Source organism: Hippoglossus stenolepis, chromosome 16 (assembly GCF_022539355.2).
Source record: "Hippoglossus stenolepis isolate QCI-W04-F060 chromosome 16, HSTE1.2, whole genome shotgun sequence".
NCBI lineage: Eukaryota > Metazoa > Chordata > Actinopteri > Pleuronectiformes > Pleuronectidae > Hippoglossus > Hippoglossus stenolepis.
The window spans coordinates 7,109,541-7,134,624 of record NC_061498.1 but is presented as its reverse complement, the minus strand read 5'-3'; the positions used below and the strand labels follow the sequence as shown (position 1 = coordinate 7,134,624).

The 25,084-nt window shown below is 41.1% G+C and overlaps 2 protein-coding genes and 1 non-coding gene across 11 annotated transcripts; all 3 read left to right on the top strand.

Moving 5' to 3' along the window:
- The first annotated feature begins 56 nt into the window (after positions 1-56).
- il12rb2l (interleukin 12 receptor, beta 2a, like) lies at positions 57-8,654 on the top strand. The gene is made up of 15 exons (XM_035179612.2): positions 57-263; positions 559-657; positions 2,172-2,319; positions 2,426-2,571; positions 2,759-2,919; positions 3,025-3,166; positions 3,709-3,785; positions 3,899-4,136; positions 4,808-5,002; positions 5,169-5,273; positions 5,396-5,530; positions 6,328-6,474; positions 6,550-6,613; positions 6,834-6,942; positions 7,851-8,654. Exons 2-15 carry the CDS (start codon positions 585-587, stop codon positions 8,187-8,189), a joined length of 2,079 nt encoding a protein of 692 aa, XP_035035503.2. The 5' UTR covers positions 57-263; positions 559-584; the 3' UTR covers positions 8,190-8,654.
- A 586-nt stretch (positions 8,655-9,240) lies between these two features.
- On the top strand, positions 9,241-25,048 carry LOC118122768 (transportin-2-like). Of its 9 annotated transcripts, none has more exons than XM_035179605.2 (26): positions 9,241-9,379; positions 10,987-11,086; positions 11,595-11,670; positions 12,163-12,312; positions 12,593-12,699; positions 13,142-13,275; positions 13,583-13,664; positions 13,812-13,934; positions 14,154-14,272; positions 14,395-14,455; positions 14,693-14,864; positions 15,141-15,293; positions 15,483-15,708; positions 15,898-16,069; positions 16,948-17,034; positions 17,208-17,315; positions 17,407-17,565; positions 17,689-17,776; positions 17,992-18,090; positions 18,738-18,773; positions 18,948-19,043; positions 19,654-19,729; positions 20,130-20,229; positions 20,326-20,400; positions 20,948-21,096; positions 21,317-24,237. In XM_035179605.2, exons 2-25 carry the CDS (start codon positions 10,988-10,990, stop codon positions 21,053-21,055), a joined length of 2,706 nt encoding a protein of 901 aa, XP_035035496.1. In that variant the 5' UTR covers positions 9,241-9,379; position 10,987; the 3' UTR covers positions 21,056-21,096; positions 21,317-24,237. The 9 variants fall into 9 exon arrangements, 7 of the variants coding, with proteins under 7 accessions (XP_035035496.1, XP_035035498.1, XP_035035500.1 ...); XM_035179606.2 differs by having other exon boundaries at positions 9,263-9,383; XM_035179607.2 differs by lacking the exon at positions 18,738-18,773.
- Positions 10,809-10,879, top strand: LOC118124132. The gene has a single exon (XR_004698693.1). It is a non-coding gene; the product is annotated as a small nucleolar RNA SNORD41 (small nucleolar RNA).
- Positions 25,049-25,084: the final 36 nt, after the last annotated feature.

Here is a 25,084-nt window from a genome sequence, read left to right as displayed (position 1 = left end):
CAGTCTACATACAGTCTATATATATACACTGTATATATATATATAGTCTATGGTTAGACATGGAAGTCAATGCAGTGTCCTTAGAAGGATAGCTGCGCAAACTTGTGTGTGTGTGTGTCACTGGTACTTCCAGAAATGGGCGGGCCTTCCCGGCTGACAGACCGAACAATTTTGACCTCACTTCAAAACAAACTTCACGGATTCCATCGTCCTGTGATTCCGACAGAATGAACCACCGGCAGCTCAGTGCGTCTCATAACGAGGTAAATGATCCGCAGCTAACACCAGTTCACTCACACTGAACCACCACAGCAGCTCCTTATAGTCTGAGAAAGAACAGTAATCAGTAATCAGGAACCGACGGTGGAAGCTTCTGCTGTCACACGGACTGATTGGACGGTTACCGTAGTTATGCCGCATCAACATTAAAGTTGTAGTTGTGCTGTCAGTGTTTAAATGTCACTCAGCCTGTGTGTATAACAAGCTGCTGTAGTCCAAAGCGTCTGTGCTAGCAAATACATTAACTTCATGTATGTGTGTGTTCTGTGTTTTCCACAGACACCACAGGCCTGGATCCAAATGTGATGGCCACACTCGGGGAGAGATGGATTCTGTCCATCTTGCTGGTCCATTTACAGACTGGTTTAGCTGCAACAGGTAGACTTTACCAAGGCTGCACACATGAACATGTGTGTGTGTGTGCAGAGAGAAATATGGCCATTTATACTGTATTTCCTCTCAAATGTATTATACTTCTTACTTTTGTTTATCTTCAGTGTGTCTTTCTTTTAAAGTCTATTTAAAGCAAATATACGAGTTAGTAACTAGTTAATTAATGGTGCCCCAAGTTAATTGTAATCTTCGAATATAGTTTGTTTTGTTTATTTCACAAAGGGCAGGACAATATAGCAATATTAATAATTATTGCTATATATTTTCCATCAATAGCAATATAAGAAAAGTCCATTATATATTATATAATGCTTATGCATAGTGTAAGGACTTTGAGGAGGTATAACCCTCAGATCGTTGATCTACCTCAGATTTGTCAAATGTTTTGCTCTTAAACAAGTGGTTGTTATTCTCTGCCTGCAAAGTAGAGATGCAAACCACAGCCTTCACTCAAGAGCGACAATATTAGTTATAAAACCTAAAGGAAAACGAAAAACACATCCATAAGATATAGAAAAGATAAAATCTATGGTATACCTGCACTGCTAAATGACTCCCCAGTAAAATATACTGTAGATGTTCTATGCCGTTCTATGTTCTATGTTGTGTTTCAAAGCATTGTCGTGAGTGTTTTAGGTGCAGGACGTGTTCTGCCTACGGTGAGGCCATTACACCACAGCATAATGTATTTTGATAAAATTTGCCACCATATGCAGGTCACACTACCGCTATATGATTTTAACAAGATTGTCGACACTGAAGAGGAAGTAGTTGCAAAACAGGGGTGCAGTAAGTGCTTATTTCCTGTTAATGCCCCCGACCACGTGCTTTCCTGCAACGTGTTGCATGCAGGCATTGAGCTCCGCTAAAAGTCTACAGCCTTATGAGAAATGGGTAAAGGTGTGACTAATGAGAAAAAAATGTTGGTATGTGAGCTTCAAGGGATGTGGTGACTTGTAGCTGTTGCTTTTTAGCTTTTTTATTTTTCCTTCTTTAGTCACTGTCTTTGCCATCACATAAAGTCATCTCACAAAAAATATACATTAAAAATTTGTTTGCATTTCTTTGCTCAAATAAATCTGTTGATGGCAAATTGCCGCAAAAGGTTTATATTTTTTTAGGTGTAGAGGAATTTTACATGTTTCTATCTTTTAGGGCCATTTAGTTTCACCAGTTCTTCATCTTATACTTTTTGTTAAATATTTTTATGGCTCTTAATACCCTGGAAGTTTGTTGCTTTATATCAGTATCTTTGCTTGCTGTGACAAATGTGCATTTTAGATTTGAACATTTCAGTATGCCACTGGCCAAAAGGTCACTGCTTTTTGTCCAACTATGTGAACTAGTGGATCTGAGTGTGGGGTTTTGTACCATAGACAACAAAAACCTCTTCAATAAAGAGAAAAATACTAGTTACACCCACCTAAAACTAACCCTTATCGTGCTCAGTCTTTGATGAAACAGCTTTTCTTACATGTTTCCTACATCTCTCCATTTAGGTCGTCCTGCTCCTCCCTCTCATCTTGAGTGCTTTATGCCATGTGATGAGAAAAGCTGCAGTCCAGATATCCACTGTACTTGGGATCCAGGACCGGACCCTCAGATAACCACCAACTACAGCCTGCACTGGGAGCCAACAAACAGCGAGTAAACACACTAATAAATATTCATTATAGGTTTGATGACAGTAATGTGAATTACAGTATTGTGTAGTTTTTTTGTATTACTCCATTTGTCCTGTTTTGTTGTCCAGGCAGGGGCATGTGACCCGTCCGACCAGTTCAAGCGTTATCGATCGTCAACACTTCAACCATGGACAACTTCATGTATGGGTGGAGGCTAAGAACAAGCATGGTTCTGCCAAATCTAGGGAGAATGTTTTCAACACAGCAGATATCAGTGAGTCTGTCTTTTGCTCCTTGTAATACTTTTAGGATCCTTATTATTCATGAATACAGACAACACAACCAAAGTTGATGCCTCTCTGACGAGCAGGAAAAATAATTTTACTTAGTTACAATTTAGTTTCAAAATGTGATTCATAATTCTAATAACATTGTTTTTACATATGTTTTTCTGTCTCCAGTCAAGCCACCCCCTCCTAATATCACAGGAGCCATGGCAGGAGCAGAGGGATGGCAGGAGCCATTAGAGATTGAGTGGCGTTCCTTCTGTGATGAGCTGCATCTCTCCATGGGAACCTGTGACATCCGAAATCGGGCTGAGGGAAACCAAGTTTGGCTTGAGGTGTCTTTTCTTAAGATTTTGATTTGCATCTTATTTTCATCTCTTTCTTTGACTAACGTCATCACAATTAAATGCATGCTCAAGATATTTTCCCCCTTCACACAGCATGAGGGTGGATACCTTCACACCTATACACTTGAAAGCCCCCTGCCTGACACATTCTATGAATTTCAAGTCCGTTGTAACTGTAGCGAAGGGTTAATAAGTGACTGGAGTACAAGCCACAGGATAAGGAGTGCGGAGAGAGGTGAGTCCTTGTGTTTATGTGCTGAATAATTCAACATTTTGAGAAATGGATTCATTCATTTTATTGTCAAGTGCAAGATGAGAAGATTGATACAACCTTCATATCTGTTCAATAACTAGAGGGTGTATACCTCTGAGTGCATTCCTCTGCCAAGGTGAAATTAATTCTGGATCCAACACTCTATTTGGATCTGCTGCAAATGCTTTCTTCATATATCTCTGTAGCTATGAGAGATAAGTCAAAACTGCTTGTACCTTAATAAATCCTAATTATCTTAGCTACACAATGGTAGCTGTTGCTAGTTCCTACAGCTCTATTTGTTACCATACAGTAACTGAATTATAAACACCCTAAAATACAAATTTTTGTTCACAGAATCTGGATCAGCATTAAAGTCTATATGTTTTAGCTCTCTACATAGAAAGTGTTTCTTGAAAAGCATTTTACCTTGCAATGTTAAAAAAGTAAAAAAAACAAAAAAACATCTGATGGTAATTCATGGTAACTTTTTTTTCTCAAACAAAATGTCTTACCTCATTCAGCCCCTGTTGGCAAGCTTGATATATGGATGGACTGTGGGCTGTTGCCTGCAAGCTTCGACTGCTCTCTAACCTGGAAGGTAGGTAAACAAATTATCCACAATCATTTTTCTCTGACTAGAATAATTGACTGGAATCTCACTTTGTGCACACTCACCAATTGCTATCTTCTCCTTGTCTTTATCCCATCCAGACGCTTCCTTTATCTCAGGCATGCGGTGCTATTGTGGGATATAAAGTTAAATTGTTTTACAATAATTCCACATGGAGACTGCTGAATTTGTCCCCAGCTGAGACAAGAGGCCTGCTGTTGTGCAATGAGAAGCAGTGCCGCCTTACCTCCTCTCTAAAGGATGTATCATCAGTCAGTGCATCAGCCCTCAACTCTCGTGGTGCTACTGCTCCCTCTCATCTAGCTATGCAAACACAAGGTATCAGTTGCCCAGATTTAATGATGTCATCAAAGTATGGACAGTTTTGAATCAGGGGCTGCATTCACCTCCCTATTCGTAACATCCTAAGTCTGAACGTCTCTTCCATCTGGCTAAATAATATAAATATTGGGCATCTCAAACCTAACAATCGTACTTCTACAATTTTTGATCTAATTCAATAAGTGTTTTAGATCTAAAAGCACCTGAGAGGTGTGAAAGCAGTTCAAAAGACTCTTAAGTCCTTAACACCCGGTCCCACTCAGTCAGATCCTGCAGGAAATGAGCTTCATAATGTCAGCTGTTTGGACAAATATGACAGTAATAAACTTTTTAGAGCATTTTGATGGCGAGTGGGTTGATAAGAATCAAATCAGCAGAGCTCCCTGCAGTTTGCAGTTCGGATGAACTGCAAGTATTAAATAATCAGAGAATTATTCTTTAAAACCAGACATATAAATACATATACATTAAATAATTACTAAATTCAATAAATAAACCTATTGAATATGTGTAGAATTTCGGTATAAAGATGTTCATTTAATTTGTGAATGAAATCTGAATATCTGTACATATAGTGTTAAATTATTCTTTAATTGAATTATTAGTAATTAGTATTTCATTATAATTAATAATTATACGATCTAACAAAGCATTTTTCTCTTGCTTAGGTAAAGATGAAGATGTAAAAACTATAAACCTCAAGATGAATGAAGAGAACCTCACTGTGGCCTGGGATCTGCCCTCGAAGCCCCTCGCCAAACTGAAGGAATATGTGGTGCAATACAAACAAGTGGAGTCACGTCTAGGCCAAGGATTTGATTGGGTCAAAGTGACCAATAACCAGACAACAGTGTTTTTTAAAGGTGTGTTTGATTTGGATATTTTCATATTGATAAGAGACAGAATTGGCAAAAAAAAATAACAACATTTTTAGCTTGATAAACTCTTTGTTGTTTTACATGAAGACTGAACCTTTGTTTGCTAACTTTAAAGTGACTGTTTTACTCTGTTGTGTGTCTCCACCTACAGGTCACTTTATAAAGCACACTCCCTTCCAAGTGTCACTGTTCACAATATCCCACGACATGACAGTCCGTTACCTTTCATCAGTCATTGGATATTCTCTCGAAGGAAGTACGTATTCGTGCATTTTTCTTGGGCTGTCTTTCCTCTTGCTAAATCTGAACGCTCATCTCTCCTCATTAAGTGAAAGATAACCTTGTGGTCTTCGTGTCCCTTTCTCAATCACTTTTCAGTTCCCTCCAGTGTGCCCTCGTTTCAGGCACTTTCTATTGCTGCCACTCGGGTGACCCTGTGTTGGACGGCTGTTCCCTTATCCAAGCAGAATGGGTTGATCCAGAACTACCAAATAGGATTAGGCGAAAAAAACGGTACATAATGTAACAGTATACAGTATATTATAATAATTGAATTGCTATGATGTAATATTTTATTTTATAATTTATTTGAACCTTTTATTATTAAGGAATTGTAGGGAACTGTTAGATATATTGAAGATATATTTGTTTGATTATTTTAGCCACATTAGTGGGTCTATGGAGGGCAATGTTGGACTTTCAGTAGATCCACCATTCAGGTGATGGCTAATAGATGGAGCTAAATTTGATTCTCATAGATGTTATATAAAGATGCGCAACATGAAAGCATCCCAAAAGTGAACCCAAAGCGTCTCCATCGCCACTTGGTGGTTGGCTACAATATAGGTCATAAATCACTGGAACGTGGACCAAACTTAAAAGTCAAAATACGTAAGTAGTATGTCAAGTGAATAATTCTAAAAGATAGTTTCTGTCATTTTAGGTAGATCATACAACACTGATAAATGTCAATGTGCCAATTTTTCCGCTAAGATTGTTTTTAATTTAAACAGGGTGAAATGACATGATTGACAACAGAGCCTTACTCACGATTGCTCGCGTGTGTGTATAGGCTGAACTTCGCTACTGCAGCCCCATCCCCTGATCACTACTGCACAGACCCTGGCATGTGCAAGATAGCAGAGTTCATATCTGTGATATTTTAATTAATACATATATTATTATTGCATAAAAGACAGAAAAGATTTGAGTGATTTGCAAACTGAAGAAATAGCATAGTGTGTTTAGTGTGTCTCAGCCAGCTCTTCTCTAAATAATTGACCTTACTCCAATCTCTTTGTCTCTCCTAGTGCACACTGTGAGAGCATCCCCACAGACTTTTACGCTGAAGCATCTGAGTCCAGGTCAGGAGTATGAGGTGTGGATAAGAGCTGTGACTAAGGCTGGGCCTGGAGCAAAAGCCACCACAACGTTCAAAACTGAGAGTGAAAATTATGGTACAGCATCATTTTACTCACGTTGACACATGCATTGGTCTATTTATCTCATCCAATTTCTCTCTCTCATTTCAGATCTTTTAAAATTAATCCTGCTTCCACTATTGTTTATGGGTTTAATATGTGCTGCGATTGTCTGGTGAGTTTTTCTTTGTTAGTAAATATATTTTGACTATCACAAAATCCTTTACTGTTATTCATCGACAAATCTATAGTAACAGCGGAAATATTTGAACAAACAATATAACATTAGGTTGCTATAACTAATCATGTGTATGAAATATTGATGTGAAGAAGTTGGGATTGTGAAGAATCTTTGTCTTATGCCTCTTTTTTTTGTTTTTACTTTTTTGTCTTAGCTTTTGCTTGGTGGCAGAAAACAAAATGTGTCCCCAGGTGAATTTATTGTTCAATAAGAAAGTGCCAGATCCCCGCAACAGCAACATCTTCAGAGGGATGAAGCACCAGGTGAGAAACTGATAGAAATTGTAGGATTTCTTCTGAGCCTTGTTTAATCTCATAACAGGGTTTACACTGAATGTCGAGCCTGAATAATGCCGTTATTTTTGTTTTTCTACTTGTTACTGCTTAACCTGCTTACAATTACATGCTCTCTGATGTAGTGAAGTCCTTCTTCCTACTATGTGACTGCAAGAAGATTCTCGGTTTCCCACAAAATCAGATTCAAATAGTGGCAGAATTTTATGGTTACCCATTAACAATAGTATACAAATAGATATAACAGGGTTTCTGCAGGGTCATAAAAAGTAAAAAAAAAAGCCTAAAATTCAATCATCTGAATTTAAAGCCTTTAAAGTCTTAACTATGTTAAAATATTACACACTATGTCTTAAATACATTTAGGTAGGTCTTAATTGTGTCAGTGTTAATTTCAAGCTACTTCTGTCATACTTAAAAATATTTTTTGGTGGCATTAATAATTTATAATGTCTCTGCTTAGCACGCTGTAATAATACAAATAAGACCATGTGGAACTCATAACTGATACAAACACCTTGGTCAGAGTTTATCGCAGCACACTGAGCTTGGCTGTAGGAAAGACTATGAATCCCACCTGTCTCTACCTGTGGTTCGCGCTATAATGTTTTGAAGGTTAACCTCTTCTAGGCTTCTTCATATCTGTCGTGCTTGACATAGATCTTCAGTTTTATTTATTTTGTTTTTAAAAAGTCTTGCATTTAACTTGTTAAAACCTGCAGAAACCTTGTGTAAAACTATGTGTCATTATATATAAATAGATTAATGTGTGAAACATTGTAAGTGTGAAAGTAGTTTTGGTCCATTTTGAAACTTGCAGGCTGCCACAGTCTCGGTAATTAATTGGAAACACTGGTGTGTGTGTGATCTTCCCATAGATTAATGACCCATTTGGCTCGATCAGCATACCCATCCCCGAGCCACATCCCAATATCTCTGTTTTGGAGGTTGTTAAAATCCAGCCTGATGCTGTCAAGTCCACTCCGAAGGAAACCTCAGACCAGGAAGAGCAGAGGGACGATGCTGTCACAAAGGAGTGTGGCAGGATGGACCACAGTCATGGACGAGAGGAGTACAGCAAGATGGTTGACTCTGATGAGGAGAGGGACAGAGAGGAGGACAAGGATGATTGTTGGAGCTCATCAGAGGAAGACCAGCTTACATCAGGTTATGAAAAGCACTTCATGCCTACTGCCTTGGAAATACTGGACGTTTGATGATGTCTCCATATTGCTCAGTGGACATTTACCTCAGATGTGTGTTCATTGTTTTTTTTATAATGTGCAGACATTTTATTTATTTTTATATTTGTTTCACCATTTGTTCATCATGTTGGTTTTTCCTATTTCAGTTACAACTTGTGTAGTTCCCCATTTTGTCTTTGTATTGAGCCTGGCGTTGAGAATACAAAACCATTGTGTTTTTTAAGAGGCAGAAATATGACACATTTTTCTACAAACCGACAATGCACTGGGTGTGATTTATAATGTCTTAAAAATCTACATATAAATCCTGGCTGGAACCCTAATATACTTGACATCGAGATCACCAGCTCGCAAACTTGAAGTGGCTTCAAAAGATGCACTCTGACTAAAGATCCTGCCCAGTTTTAAATTATCATCTGAACACCTCATCTCAGTAGATTCATCTATAAAATGTTAAAATAAAATTCCTGGAATGGCGCTCAGTCAATCTCATTGCACTGCCAAGGCCAAACAGTCCTCTGTCTGTCCAGGAAAAAGGAAGTGGGGCGATCATGTGTATCGAAATGTACAAACGCACAGACCTCAAAACCAATGAAACGATCCATCAGGAGGATTGTCTTATTTTATTTTATCTTATACTTTAGTTACTGATCAATTTCATGGATATTTCTTTGGCATCACAAAGAATCATTCAACATCACAAAGAAAAGAAAACACTTGAAACTTAAACTCCTCATTCGAGGTCACAAAAGATTTAAAAAATGCATTTAAGTTTTATTTTAATCTTGCGAAGTTTTCATAAAGTCTGGAATTCCTTGATACGAGCCTTCAGGGTATGTTGCAAATATTCGTAAAAAACTTCCAGATTATAATATTAAATAAACAATAATAATATTAAAACAGCCTGTAAAGATTCGACTTATAAAAGAAAACATTTCCTGGCATGTCATTTAATCCTAACATTCGTATTTGTGGTTTGTTTGTGGGTTCTAAACTCATTTATGTTAGTATGTAAATGTAAAGGCAAAAAAAAAAAAGCGAACACGTTCTGAGATCTCGCGTAGTTAGCGAAAAGTGGGTCCCACGGAAGCCGCCATAGGTCAGTTGCAATCGGCGTGCTCATTTGAACCGGAGGAACCGCTACGAAGAAGAGGGGAAGAAGAGCGGCCCAGTCCTGAAAATCCACCTCTCAACTCGATATTGTAGGTACATTACATCCGTGTGTCGCGTTTACAGGCAGATCGCGTCGATTACACCGCCCGATCGGGCTCGTTGTTCCGATAAAGCGAGTTTAAGTAACCGTTATGTAGCATTAGCCTGACTGTTAGCATTAGCGTCGTCGTCAGTTACTGGCCGGGCGACTTAGCGGCTAACACCAGCTTGCAAAACGTGTTCACCGGGGTTATGCCTTCTGTTGGGCTGCCAGAGTGATTTTAACCACGATGTCGCACACGAGTACTCGGATGTTATCGTTCTTTAACAGGATACCTCGGTACGTGGCTTCATTTCGGGGAGCAAGCGGTGCTTTTGCGGCGGTTTCCAGTGCCGGGCGCACTGGAAACACCCAGGCTTGAAAGTGCAGTGCGGAGCAGGCCTGAGTTAGAAGAAGGGCAACTTTGCTCGCACCGGCTCCGCTGGTTGTAAACCCCGCAAAATGTGTCGCGATCAACCGATAAATGATGAGCTATAACGAGGGGGAAGTGATAATCGCAGCCAAAGTGGAGTTAAGGGGAAACTATCTGGGCTGTTAGCTTGGAGCCGGGTTTGTGTCGATGTCTGGTTTCCACCGTCGAGGTTGTTTCTCCTAAAACTTCACCCGAGGACATTATCCCCCAACCACCGAGGAGGGGGGGCGCCTCGACGGGGGGAACCTAAACTCCGCTTCTCGGCGAAACTCTTCCGAGTAGTTCTCCCACATTCCGTCCAACCACGGGTGGACACGACCCCCCCCTCCCTCTCTCCACGCCACGCCACACCAGGGCCGTGTTCAGCCGTGACGGGGTCGGGCACATGTGCTGCGCAGCTCCGGGTTTGAACGTGAGACGACGAAGCTCGAACGCGTTTCCTGAAAGTCGCACCAGTTGGGCCGGGTGGCGTGGGGGGTGGGGGCAGGATTAACTCTGGAGCGGTTAAGCCGGTTCACGGAGATTTCAGCCGGTCGTCTTGACTAATGCCCTCGTTTTTGTGCCGCAAGCCGATTTCCCCCACCACCAAACTCTGGAGGGACCTTTGTGCCCCCTCGTCGGCCCACATGCTCCCTCTGGCCTGGTCCCTTTGCCCCGCAGCCATTCGGCACATGGGTGGAAAAAACCCAACTTATCTAACTTTGAAAAAGGCCATTTTACTAATGCAATGCAGTTACTGGAAAAAGGCCTCCCAGTGATTACCAAAGATATTTCAGACTTAATAACATCCCATAAAAGAAGGTGAAGTGCAAAGTTCATTATGAAGTAAAAAGGTATGACAAGAAAACAGCAATACATAATATATCGTAAAACTAACGATATTACTACACGATCTGCTGGAATAATAACGAATCTCAATGTACACGCACATCAGATCTTCCTGTGTATATTCTGTAATTCAATTTTAATTATGTCCCTTTCGATTTCCTAACCTTACATGTGGCCTCTGGACATGATGCATAAAAAAAAACATCTGATTACCACTGATGGTGTTTGTATTCATACTGTCTGATCCAGAGACCACCTGATTGTGAATTGTACTTAATGTTAATGTATGTAAATGAACAAACGGGCCCAACTTAGTGTGTGGATTCATGTATGTGTGTGTTCTTCTTGTTTTTCAGGATGGAGTGGCAGCCAGATGAGCAGGGACTTCAACAGGTCCTCCAACTGCTCAAAGACTCGCAGTCGCCTAACACAGTCACGCAGAGAGCTGTCCAACAAGTATCCTATTACAGCGTGGCCGGGCGGTCTCAACAGATGTTTTACCAGTTTGTGACGTGTTTATGCCGATTCAATGTTGACCTGTGCTTGTAGAGTACCGTCCACAGGTTGAGGATTTTTCGTTGTATTGCGTTTACATGTATTGAAGTCATATGTCGGGATCCTCACCTGTATCTGCACCAGATTTGACCTGTTCATACATATAACACTCAACATAAGCCTAATTAGTTTCATGATGATCTCTGCATTATTTCTTTAGGAATTCACAAAAATGTGACTAACCCTTCCTGGTGGAGGTAATAAAAATTCCACAAAAGTCTTTAGTTGGCTGAAAACTATTTAGGCAAATAGAAAAATATGTGGGGAACTGCAGATTACATGTATAGACAAACAATGTTCTTTCTTTTTCCCAGTGTGCAACTGAAAAACAAGAGTTAGCATAGAGAACAAAAGTTGGTTGTTGAAGTTGGAAGCTCTAAAGTGTAAAAGTCCTTAACTTTCATGACAGAAACTTGAACAACTCAACCAGTTCCCCGACTTCAACAACTATCTCATCTTTGTCCTCACACGCCTCAAAACTGAAGGTGAGTAGCCAAACCGGTTTCGCCCCTCCAATGTGTCTGATATAGGCAGCCACTGACTGAGGGATGATGCTGGGGGTGAAGGGTGACAATCAGATATTGTTGAATAGTAGATTTTACATAAATTTGGCTAAGAGCTGAGCCAACCTCTCAAACCCTTTCCATTCATAAGATATCAGTATGTGTCATATATAACAACTCTTCTCATTCAATCAGAATATACTGTATTAATGGTCCAGAACAAGATAATTAACATTTACACAAGTAAAAATAAATGTTGGTGATTGGAGGAAATGTGTAGTTGCATGGTTACATTGCTTACTATTCCACACAATGAATCGTACATATTTTAAAACTGTAAAGAGGAAAATGACAATTGTTACAGTAACGTGTAGGTCATTACCCTGAGCTGGTATCTAAACAAGAAAATCTAAGATCGGGACATCCTTTTAAGATATTCACTGATATATGGTATATTTTTCTCCTTCTGTTCAGATGAGCCAACTCGCTCTCTGAGTGGTCTGATTCTGAAGAACAATGTTAAAGCCCACTACACGAATTTCCCCCCGACTGTTGCTGAATTCATCAAGCAGGAATGTCTCAACAACATCGGCGACCCATCGCCGCTCATTCGTGCCACCATTGGTGAGTTTGTGTGTGTTTTGTGGTCGCTGTGTCGACGTGTGTAGTGAATGCTACACTCCATCACGGGTTTTTTTTGTGGGGGAGTTTCAATCCACACACCAAGTGCTCCTTTTCTGTTTCCACCTGGATATGATTTAAATTAAATCACCTGAGTATCTGTGAAGGTATTTGTATTCATACTGTCTGATCCAGAGCTGCTGCAAAGACAACTGCTCGTCATCCTTTTAACTATGATTCCATCTGAAGTCGGATTTCTTCTGCCCAACCTTTTCACCTCTAGGCATCCTCATTACTACTATTGCCTCCAAGGGAGAGCTACAGACATGGCCTGAACTACTGCCACAGCTCTGCAACTTGCTCAACTCGGAAGACTACAACACCTGCGAGGTTTGCACTTACCTTAATATGTGATTATTCTTTTTTTTTTTATGCAATGAAAACCAGCACTGACACTTATTTCAAAGCCCTGCACAGCCAGACAGGTGTATTCACTTGTTCTGGAAGATAAGATCTGTGCCCAGGTTGAATGTGTGGGTCTAGTCATGCAGAGAATTACATGAGGTTCCCAAACTGAAAGTATTTAATATAAGGAATGTACAAGTTTGAACGACAAATACTAAATGTGAGAATACTCTTGACTGTATAGAGAAATCTTTAGCCTTTGTAACTACAACAATTTCTTTGAAAACTAAGGTGTAATTGATGTCTGTGCAGTGCATTCAGTGCTCCTGCTCCCATTTGATTTTCTGATGCAGTCTCATTCTCTCCTCTGTGTCCCTGTATGTTTGCGTTTGATTTGACAGCCTCTCTATGTATGTCCGTGTCTCAGGGCTCGTTTGGAGCACTGCAGAAGATCTGCGAGGACTCGTCCGAGCTGCTGGACAGCGACGCTCTGAACAGACCCCTCAACATCATGATACCTAAGTTCCTTCAGTTCTTCAAGCACTGCAGCCCCAAGATCAGGTACAGGGCTGAAAACAGGAGTCATTTCTCAGTTTAGTCTGTCGTTAACATCTGGGCGTGATGCAAACCAACATCTGACTTACAATGAAGGTGTTTGTATTCATACTGTCTGATCCAGATATTTCACTTTTACCCCTTACACTGAAACAATATTAATTAAATTAAATTGTCCAACTTTCCCTGTTTAAAGTTAATATTTGTAATAATAAATGTTTTAAAAGAGCAGTTGCGGTTATATTATTTCTGTTTGACTCAACCCACAACGCAAGTTCCACTGGATTGATCAAATTCTCTGTCATCCCTGCAGGTCCCACGCCATCGCCTGCGTGAACCAGTTCATCATTGGCAGAGCTCAGGCCCTAATGGACAACATAGATACTTTCATAGAGGTGAGCTGAGTTTCAACAATGACGTCAATCAGGTTGTATTTGAATAATATAGTAGAACTTTTTTTAAATTTGCCTTGTCCATGCACTCAAACATCAGTCTCTCACAGTAAATATCTTTCTCGTCTTGTTCTTTCTCTCCGCCTCTAGAGCCTTTTTGCGCTGGCAGCAGACGAGGACTCAGAGGTTCGAAAGAATGTGTGCCGAGCCCTGGTCATGCTACTGGAGGTCCGCATCGACCGTCTCATCCCCCACATGCACAGCATCATCCAGGTAAGCTCAGCTGCGCGCCCTTTGTACGTCCACGTAATTTGTCTTTTGCATCTGGACATGATGAAAATCCCAGCTCATTGATTTACAATGATACCTTAAGTTCCTAAAATATCTGATCCAGATTTACCAGTTGTCTCTGCAAAACTGTCACTGGTATTTTTCTCTTTCCCCACTGTTATCAATGAGTCTGAAACATGGGGTTTTCCTCATCTCTTGCAGTACATGCTGCAGCGGACCCAGGACCCCGATGAGAATGTGGCCCTTGAGGCCTGCGAATTTTGGTTGACTCTAGCTGAGCAGCCCATCTGTAAGGAGATGCTGTCTGGACACCTGGTGCAGTAAGTAAAACATAAACGTAAAATAATTAAGATGATTTCATTTGATAAATAACCAACACGCAATCATTTTGACAGTTTTTTCCAAAACCAATCTTTGTTCTTCCCTCCCTTTTTAAATATAGACTGATACCAATCTTGGTGAATGGGATGAAATACTCGGAGATCGACATTATACTGTTAAAGGTGAGCTCTCTTTGTACTTGCCCCGCTATACAACACCTGCAGAAATATGTCATTCCCTCTTTGACTGAAAGCCAGTCTCATAGCCGTAAATAATTTGTGATGGAAAATCCGAAACAAAGACGGCGTTCAATGAGGAAGTTGATGATTTAGAACCGACCCTAGTGCAGTTTTAAATCAGTGTCTACGTATGATGAAGATGCAGTGCAGCTGAAGTAGAAATTGTGTGCGTCTGTCCAGGGTGATGTGGAGGAGGACGAAGCAGTACCAGACAGCGATCAGGACATCAAGCCCCGGTTCCACAAGTCCCGCACTGTCACGTTGCAGCACGAAGGGGGAGAGGGAGAGGAGGGTGAAGACATTGAAGACGATGATGACGACGATGACGACACACTGTCAGACTGGAACCTGCGTAAGTCGAGGACAAATGCAGCTACAGCGATGCTCTCTTTGAACCTTTTTTGTCTAAACTGAGTCTAAATTCGTCTCGTATACTTTGCACATCATCACCAGGTTTTTCATTTATCTTTCTCTAGGTTTTACACACATTTTAATTAAAGTAGAAACATCCCGATATGTTTCGTAGATTTAACACTCAGATGTTGCCTTGAGAGCAGTTTAGGAAAACATCTGCTCAAAGGTCACGTTGTAAAACATGTTGTTATAGAGGTTTTTCTCTTGGGTGTAGGAAAGTGTTCTGCTGCAGCCCTGGATGTGCTGGCCAATGTGTTCCGTGACGACCTGCTGCCACATCTCCTTCCCCTCCTGAAAGGCCTGCTTTTCCACCCCGACTGGGTCATCAAGGAGTCTGGCATCCTGGTTCTCGGGGCTATTGCTGAGGGTAAGGCTCCACACATGTTCATCCAAACATGCATGTGCTATCTTTAAGGTTGCTAGTATACAAATGGCTTTTCCTAGGAAAATCAAACTATTCAGAACAACAAAATTAGGTAGAATCACGCAACTAAAAGGATGTCTGCGATAAAACAGAACAATAAAGTAACAATAATCGCCTCTTTCCATGGCTCAGGCTGCATGCAGGGCATGGTGCCCTACCTGCCGGAGTTGATCCCCCACCTCATCCAGTGTCTTTGCGACAAGAAGGCCCTGGTGCGCTCCATTGCCTGTTGGACCCTGAGTCGCTATGCACATTGGGTGGTCTCCCAGCCCCCCGATTCCTTCCTCAAACCCCTCATGACAGAGCTTCTGAAACGCATCCTGGACGGCAACAAGAGGGTGCAAGAGGCTGCCTGCAGGTGAGCTGCTTCACACTCCTCGTCCTCTTTGTATGTGGATATGATGAAAATCCCAGCTCATTGATAAACAATGATACACTTTGTTCCCATATTCATCTCTGATCCACATCCTGCATTTATTGCTCCTTGACCCGTAGAACTAGATGACAGGATTCAATACTAATGTCCTCCATCTTGGTTTTCTCTTAGTGCGTTTGCCACCCTAGAGGAGGAGGCATGTACTGAACTGGTTCCCTACCTGAGCTTCATCCTGGACACACTGGTCTTTGCCTTCGGGAAGTACCAGCACAAGAATCTCCTCATCCTCTACGATGCCATAGGAACTCTGGCAGACTCAGTGGGTCACCACCTCAATCAGCCTGTAAGTGCCTGTGCAAAACATTCTGGGAAAGCTCTTATTTCTTCATCTATTGTTAAAAGGGGTTGGAGGTCTAAGTTGGCTACTATTGGAGCAGTAGTGAGAAAATGAGTTTAGAATTGGGACATCATTTTGGGGAATTTACTTAGTTGGCCAATAGTTGGATGAGAAGATTGATACCACTGATACTTGTTTTACACTTTGGTTTTCTGTAAATTACACAAACAATATATAACAGTATTTAGTGTGATTCACTTGACCTGAGACATGTTTAATAACGATTAACCTTATTTTAGTTGTAGATGTCTACTGCTGGCTTGCCATACTCCGTGATGATCACTCATCAGACATTCGAAATCTGAATACATTTTGCGGATGATTTTTGATTCTGAGAAGTGTGGCTAGTGTTTTGCGGTTATAGGGAGGAAGAGCATTTGTTTCTACACCGAATTACCCCACTCAAGACAGTGTAGGTGCCAATTCGGCGTCACTCATGCAAGTTGATCAGCCAATCAGTTAATGTTGACTCATCTCTTCCATGACTGTCCAATCACAGCTTGGCAAACAATTGCCATGTTTGAAAACCCAAAAAAAGAACCAGTTTATCAGGCAGAGACTAAACCGTGAGTTTAGTTGCAACTGTTAGCATGTCCAGCTAACTGACCTATCACTGAGTTACAGTTCTGACCAAATGATATTCCCAATGACACAGGGCAGGTTTTATGGAGATTAAACAATAATAATGGTTTGAAGTGATTCAAAGGTGGTTGTTGGTTTCCAGTCTCGCTGAAGTCTTTTCTACAGTTGTTCTTTTCTTACCATTTCATGAAGAAGTAAATAAGAATGGCAGAGAGATCTAATCGGTTCCTATCATTTCTCAGGAGTATATCCAGAAGTTGATGCCCCCCCTTATTGCCAAGTGGAATGAGCTGAAGGATGAGGACAAGGATCTTTTCCCACTACTAGAGGTGAGCATTTAGTTTTTTAACAGCCATAGTCCGATTACACAACTAACAAAGAATCACGGTAAAGGGTGAATCATATGATTGCATGAAGAGTGTCACCTGACCAAAAAGACATTTTTATCCCTATGGGTATTTGACTGCCTTCATGTAATTTGTCATCTTTGTGTTTCTTCCAGTGTTTATCATCCGTAGCCACTGCTCTGCAGAGCGGCTTTTTGCCTTACTGTGAGCCTGTCTACCAGCGCTGTGTCACTCTAGTCCAGAAGACACTAGCTCAGGCTATGGTGAGTTCATGCGCATAGTGAATAGATTGTGCATTTTTTTTCTCGAGAGTTGAAGAAGAGACATTGAACCTTTTTTGTCGTGTCTGCACAGATGTACAACCAGCATCCAGACCAGTACGAGGCTCCTGACAAGGATTTTATGATCGTTGCCCTGGATCTGCTGAGCGGCCTGGCCGAGGGTTTGGGGGGGAATGTGGAACAGCTGGTTTCCCGCTCCAACATTATGACTCTCCTTTTCCAGTGCATGCAGGTATAACAGAGTGTTTTCCCTATTTGTTTCCATGTTTTTCTAACAGATATTAAAAATGCAAGCAAAGATGCATCAGGTAACACACAGTATAAAACTAATGTGTGTGGTTTTGTGTTTTTGCAGGACACAATGCCTGAAGTGAGGCAAAGCTCGTTTGCTCTGTTGGGTGATCTAACTAAGGCCTGCTTCGTCCATGTGAAGCCTTGTATTGGTGAGTGTGCTTCACCTCTGCATTGAGCAATGTATTGCATCACCTCTCCTCTACTGTCTGGCTATGGGGGAGCACTCAGCACTGATGCATTGTTCTACATGTTAACATTAAGCCATAGATGGTGCAGTGGCTTCACAGATGGGGGGTTGTAAAATAGTTGATTTGGGTGCAAGTGAATGTGTTGTAAGCAGTGTGTGTCTGTGTTCTCCCTCCAGCTGAGTTCATGCCGATCTTGGGGCTCAACCTGAACCCAGAATTTATCTCTGTGTGCAACAACGCCACCTGGGCCATTGGGGAGATCTCCATGCAAATGGGTGAGAAAGCAGGTCACACGTTTTATCTTTTGTTTTGTTTTTAACAAATGGTTGCCTTCCCTGAATACAAGTGCCAATTATCTGGATATGATGAAACACCCAGCTCATTGACACACAATGATACATTTTGTTCCTATATCTTCTGATCCAGATGTTGCACTTGTCATATGGCTCGTACTTAAAGGCTCCGTGTTTGCTATATTTATACAGATTTGTGTGTGTGTGTGTGTGTGTGTGTGTGTGTGTGTGTGTGTGTGTGTGTGTGTGTGTGTGTGTGTGTGTGTGTGTGTGTGTGTGTGTGTGTGTGTGTGTGTGTGTGTGTGTGTGTGTGTGTGTGTGTGTGTGTGTGTGTGTGTGTGAGAGCTAACAAATGCAACTTGGTCTGCAGGTCTGTGCATACAGCACTGCCTCGTCCTTCCCTGACTCATTAACTGTGTTTTTTGGCAACTGGTAGATCTCTTTCTTTCAGACAATTAAAGGCATTCTTAGCAAAGGTTTCCTGATTGTGAACGTGGGTTTGTTGTAACATTAGATCCAGCCTTCTTATGCTTGTGCATTGTTTGAGCGTGTGTGTGCTCGCATGCTTGCCCGGCGTCATTGCGCGTGATCCAGTCATCCCAGTGACACTCTGTGTGGTATCCTTACAGGCACAGGTGTCAAGCAGCAAACAGGGGATTGTCCAGGTGAGCGTAGGGACACCCGCGAACCAGTCGTCTTTTTCGACCAAAGAGTGCAAAAATCTAAAGAATTTTTCTGTCAGATGTGTTGAAATTCGCTTTAAAATTATTAGGCGGAGTTCAAACAATTCAGGTCATGTCACTTTAATGATGTGCTCTGTCTCTGTTGTGTGTCTCTAGGTGCAGAGATGCAGCCTTATGTGGGCCTGGTTCTGCCGCACTTAGTAGAGATCATCAATAGACCCAACACACCCAAGACGCTGTTGGAAAACACAGGTAAGAACACACAGTCATATCAGGGTTTCTGGGGGTCTTAAAGGTCTTAAATGTAATTATCAGAACTTTAGGCCTTCAATTCTCTAATATATTAGACATCTAGGTCTTAATGTTCATTTAACACTACTTTGGTTACACCTAAAATGTTGGTTTAAAATTTTTTGTTTTCTTAATCTTTACTGAATACAAGTGCCAATTATCTGGATATGATGAAACACCCAGCTCATTGACACACGATGATACATTTTGTTCCTATATCTTCTGATCCAGATGTTGCACTTGTCATATGGCTCGTACTTAAAGGCTCCGTGTTTGCTATATTTATCTTTATACAGATTTGCTTGTGTGACCTAACAAATGGCCTCCAGGTCTCTAATACATTAGAATATTAGGCATCTAGGTCTTAACGTTAAATTTACACTACTTCGGTTACACTTAAAATGTTGGGTTTTAAGAGTTTTTTATAATTTTTTTTATGTTAATGTTTTGGTGTTAATCTTTACTTTAAATCTGCTAAAAACCTGAGAGATGCACTGTATCAGCTAGATGTTGTCTAATGATCACACTCATTAGTTAATGTGTATTGTTTTTCTTTTGTCCCTCTGTGCAGCAATTACAATTGGCAGACTGGGTTATGTTTGTCCGCAGGAAGTGGCACCACAGCTGCAGCATTTTATAAGACCATGGTGAGTCATATCTGAATATCATTATGAGTAAACAAACGGTGAAAAATAAATCACTTTCTCTGATAAATGCATAAGTAGTAATTTAACTACTTTAACAACATTTAGTGATTGAATCAATGGGGAAGGAAGGAATAATTTTTAATAGGTATATTTGCCTTCAGTAAAAACGAGTGCCCAGTATCTGGATATGATGAAACACCCAGCTCATTGAAACACAATGATACATTTTGTTCCTATATCTTCTGATCCAGATGTTGCACTCCTCATATGGGCTCATACTTACAGGTTACACAGTTCAGCATTGCCATATTCATTGTAAACAGGTTAACATGTGTGCAGTGATAAATTATAAATGCGTAAGATCATAACTCTATTGTGTTCTTATTGTACCCACTCTCAGGTGCACGTCGCTGAGGAATATCAGAGATAACGAGGAGAAGGACTCTGCTTTTCGGGGAATCTGTGTAATGATCGGCGTCAACCCCGCAGGAGTGGTGCAGGTGAGGGGATGTGGTTTGAAGCTGTTGGGACGGCAGGGGTTAGAGAGGAGAGCGCTGCATCAGTGAGTGTTGAACTAACGAGTCTTTTCTATCCAGGACTTCATTTTCTTCTGCGACGCTGTGGCCTCGTGGGTCAACCCCAAGGACGACCTGAGAGACATGTTTTATAAGGTGATGATTAATTTTAACCTGCTTTTATTAACTTATCATTTAGTTAGCAGCTCTGTCTAGTTATTTTGTGGATTTGGGGACGTTTATACTCAAATCCCGTGCTAGCCAAGATATACAGTGAAGGAAATACAAGCTTAAATGAACTATAACTTAACTTTAATAAATGCCGAAGTAATAATTTAACTACATTTAGTGACTGAATCAATGAGGAAGGTAGGAATAATTTATAATAGATATATTTGCTTTTAGTAAAACAAGGAAGAGTGCCCAGTATCTGGATATGATGAAACACCCAGCTCATTGACACACAATGATACATTTTGTTCCTATATCTTCTGATCCAGATGTTGCACTTAAAAACTAATAAAAATAGTTTGAGTTTATTAATTTGATGGCCGCTGCACTGTGCTAGAAAAAAAGCGGAGAATTGGGTTTAGCATTGAGTCAGTTGCTTTGTTTTACCCTGAGGAGATGGAGGTGTTGTTACTTCTTGGCAACAGATTCAATTTATTCTTAAATAAATTCTTTTATTTTTTTTTCCTCCAAGATCCTTCATGGCTTCAAAGACCAGGTCGGAGAAGAGAACTGGCAGCAGTTCTCTGAGCAGTTCCCCCCTCTGTTGAAGGAGCGTCTGTCTGCCTGCTACGGTGTCTAACCCAAACTCCCCCTGGTCCACACAGGACACAGACCTGTTAGGTATGTCCAGCAAGCATCTCAAACATGTTAACCAAGCCCCTGCCTTCTGGAAATGATGAAACACCCAGCTCATTGACACACGATGATACATTTTGTTCCTATATCTTCTGATCCAGATTCTCACACCACTTTTGACCCGTAACTTGTTTGTTTCATTTACTAGTTGCTGTGTAATGTGGTTTTGAACTTGTTTTTATTTTCCATTCCCTCCCTTTTTCAGGTTAATGTAGGGGAGGGTAACTGGGGAACTCATTGCACTGCCCAGATCACGGGGGAGAAACGAGCTGGAGGGATGTGACTGACCTTGACCCTCGATTCAGCGGATGGCACCCTTTCCCCCGCACCGTGTGTGTCTCTGAGGGAGGGTGGGAGGAGGGTGGTGGGTGTGGGAGGGTAAACTGGGGATATGCATATACCTCTAGGAATAAACGCCTCACAAAATCCAAACACGCTCAAAAGTGACTTTCGCCAACAGCACCGCAGGGATCCTAGGTAGTTGAGGGCAAAATAGGGGCTGGCTTTGACCTCCCCCTCCTCAATTTGATTATTCTGTTAAGATAGATGACGGCTGGGAGGGGAGGGGGGTGGCAGATAGGTACATAATAAGGATTTATCTGAACCAGCATAGGGTGCCACAGTCCCAAATACCACAATGCACGTAGTCGGTAGAAACTCACAGATGTAGATGCGTTTGAACAGGCTCGTGCAAGAGGCTCAACAAAAACAAACATGCTTTTACTATGTAACGATGCAGGAGATGTGCACAATTATTTTCGCCTTAACGGCAAAATTGCATAAACCATTTTGTGTGCATATACATGGGTCTTATTCTCTTTTCACATGAACATTTAGCTGAATTTAATTTCCCTCCTCTTCCCTTGGTTGCTGACTTCCTGTTGACTCACATGTTTCTTTTTCTCCCTCGTTTGAGGAAAAAAAAAGTTGCAGTCGGTCTGTCCTGTAAGGTTTTACCACCGTTGTACCAAGTTGTTGCATGACAAATGATCACCTCTGAAGTGACGCATGTTTGAGTCAATGACTATTGTTCTCTTGGATTTATTGCGTTGTCAGTGTAGGGACGCTGCCAAAATTTGAAGTTGTCAGGTGCTTGGTTCTTTTCATCCTCGCATTCATACCCATCCTCTGAACAATGTCCGCGATAGTTAAATGGAGGCTACGTGTGTGTGATGACCAACTATAGGTAGATCAATACAGGAATCAGCTCATGTCTGATGGTTTGAAGAATCACCCTTCAAATACTGTAGGCAAAGTCAAGAATCCTTTTTGCTGCTGCTTCGTTTTTAGAGAATATACAAAATCGACTTAATGAGAGCGATAAGACATCACCACCAAGAATGAATTACTGATATAAATGCACTTTTTCTTTTGTAAGAAATGTTGAATTTCACCTTTAAGGCATACAGTAATGAAATACTGATCTTGAGGTATAGTTTTTTTTTTTGATAAGTAATTTTAAAAACTGTTAATGGCTTGCTAAAGTAAGCGTAATGTTAAGCAATGATAAAATGACTAGGTTAGACTTGAGGCCTCTTAACATAGTTTTATAATGTAGCCCCTTCTAAGATGGATGGAATAGGATTTAAGAGGGAGACATCTTGATTACAGTGTTTTGAATCCACGTCCCAGTGCACCCGTCAATTAATACTTGCGTTATAGGATGTCCCCGACATTTTCATCACAGCTTCTTTTCTTGAACTGCAGCCGTTTGAGTCGTCAAAGCTTCTCCTTGTCATGAACATTGCATGCTTCTCGACGAGTCTTGCTCCTTTTTTAGCCATTTTGTAACAGGTCCCTTTGGCGGGATCGACTGTATAAGAGCTTTGTCAATGGCAACACAATTCACAGCTGGACTAATAAGGTACTTCTCCGGCTTATGATCTAACAAGTGATTGTTGTTGCCATATCTTTCACCCGTTGATACTGTGTAGGATATGTCTGGGAATACACTGACTGAGTCCTAATAGTTCTCCCCTGACACTGGTAAGCTTACGTGAGAGAGTGGTGGTCTTTATCCAGCTTTATCTTTTTGTCATTGTCCATAGTGGACGGTTGTAATGTAAGTGTGTATGGCTGCTTGCCTGTTGGTGTTTTACTAGAACGGTGTGTAAGCGAGTAACTGCTTAGATGTAATTTGCACCAGCCCTACTCTGAAGTGAAGTACAGGGCGTCGTTTGAGTCATGCCTGGGTTCGATGTGGCCAGTGGGAGAATCATTTGCCTGCCAATTCACACGGTTGGTCAGGGTGCTCAAAAGTCTAAGATGAAGACTTATGGAAAATACTGAAATGGATTCCTGCCTGATTTATATTTAAGAAAAAAGAATTTCCCTAAAAATGACTGGTTGTGTATTTTAATAAATCAGCATTAATGTTGGATTTTTCCTCAACAAATGAAATGGATCTTTGATTGTTTTGTTGAAGCGCATATGTTGCAGAAGTTGATGCAGCAGTGTTTCCATTCGTGACCACTTTTCTAAGCCGTAATGCCCCTTTAGGCTGAATACTGACGGGCGACTCCTCTAGGTTTAACTGGTAGGCGAGTGTTTTGACGTGAGGTGGCCACTCATTCATCAGGGGCAGGACAGATGCTCCTGCGCCACAAAGAATTGGAGAAAAAGGCTTTACCTCTCCTCACTATGTTGTGATACACTACGCTACAGAATAAAATTTAAATGCAAGTTTGTCCACAAGTTATTTTTTGTTTCTTTTTCTTTTTTTTAACTTTCTTTTATTTTGATGTATATGTGACAGTTAAGTTTTATTTATTTATTTTTTTTATTTTTTTATTTTTGTGCTCCAGTGCACAAATTGTTTTGGACTTTAAAAGTTTTTTTTTGTTCTTTTTATTTAAAGAATAACTTGTTTTCGTTGTTTTATAGCGGACCATTTGTTTATATCAAATTTGATGTTGTGGTCGGACTGAAGGCGAGTCGGTGCTTGGTGCATACCTTAGGGAAGAATGTGGAAAACTTAATTCATAACTTGTTTCAATCTCATATAAAGGCTGGCAATTGAATTTGATGTAGTACCATTTTTTGCTGAACTGTGGTGCAGGTGGGATATATCCCTTTTTATTTAATTTTTGTGAATAGGGGAAAATAAAAGTTTTTTTTTCTATTAAACCTTGAGTCATTGAGTGATTTGTTAATCAATGTATTCAGAGAAATATTCTTGAGCTTTAGAAAATTTAAAATGTCAGCTGATGTCTTTGCGACAAGAAGGCCCTGGTGCGCTCCATTGCCTGTTGGACCCCGAGTCGCTGTGCATGTGCATGTACATGGGTGGTCTCCCAGCCCCCCGATTCCTTCCTCAAACCCCTCATGACAGAGCTTCTGAAACGCATCCTGGACGGCAACAAGAGGGTGCAAGAGGCTACCTGCAGGTGAGCTGCTTCACACTCCTCTTCGTATGTGGATATATATACGTTGTAAAACAATGTTGTCATGGAGGTTTTTCTGCTTTTCAGCCCTGGATGTGCTGGCCAATGTGTTCCGTGACGACCTGCTGCCACATCTCCTTCCCCTCCTGAAAGGCCTGCTTTTCCACCCTGACTGGGTCAACAAGGAGTCTGGCATCCTGGTTCTCGGGGCTATTGCTGAGGGTAAGGCTCCACAAATGTTCATCCAAACATGCATGTGCTATCTTTAAGGTTGCTAGTATACAAATGGCTTTTCCTAGGAAAATCAAACTATTCAGAACAACAAAATTAGGTAGAATCACGCAACTAAAAGGATGTCTGCGATAAAACAGAACAATAAAGTAACAATAATCGCCTCTTTCCATGGCTCAGGCTGCATGCAGGGCATGGTGCCCTACCTGCCGGAGTTGATCCCCCACCTCATCCAGTGTCTTTGCGACAAGAAGGCCCTGGTGCGCTCCATTGCCTGTTGGACCCTGAGTCGCTATGCACATTGGGTGGTCTCCCAGCCCCCCGATTCCTTCCTCAAACCCCTCATGACAGAGCTTCTG

Excerpts from the sequence above, each read along its gene's own strand:
- LOC118122768 (XM_035179605.2), top strand. The coding sequence starts at position 10,988 with ATGGAGTGGCAGCCAGATGAGCAGGGACTTCAACAGGTCCTCCAACTG. Across the intron at positions 13,935-14,153 it reads ACATGCACAGCATCATCCAG|TACATGCTGCAGCGGACCCA; the intron begins GTAAGCTCAGCT and ends CATCTCTTGCAG. Across the intron at positions 14,865-15,140 it reads ACTGTCAGACTGGAACCTGC|GAAAGTGTTCTGCTGCAGCC; the intron begins GTAAGTCGAGGA and ends TCTTGGGTGTAG.
- il12rb2l (XM_035179612.2), top strand. The coding sequence starts at position 585 with ATGGCCACACTCGGGGAGAGATGGATTCTGTCCATCTTGCTGGTCCAT. Across the intron at positions 6,614-6,833 it reads ATATGTGCTGCGATTGTCTG|CTTTTGCTTGGTGGCAGAAA; the intron begins GTGAGTTTTTCT and ends TTTTTGTCTTAG. Across the intron at positions 6,943-7,850 it reads TCAGAGGGATGAAGCACCAG|ATTAATGACCCATTTGGCTC; the intron begins GTGAGAAACTGA and ends ATCTTCCCATAG.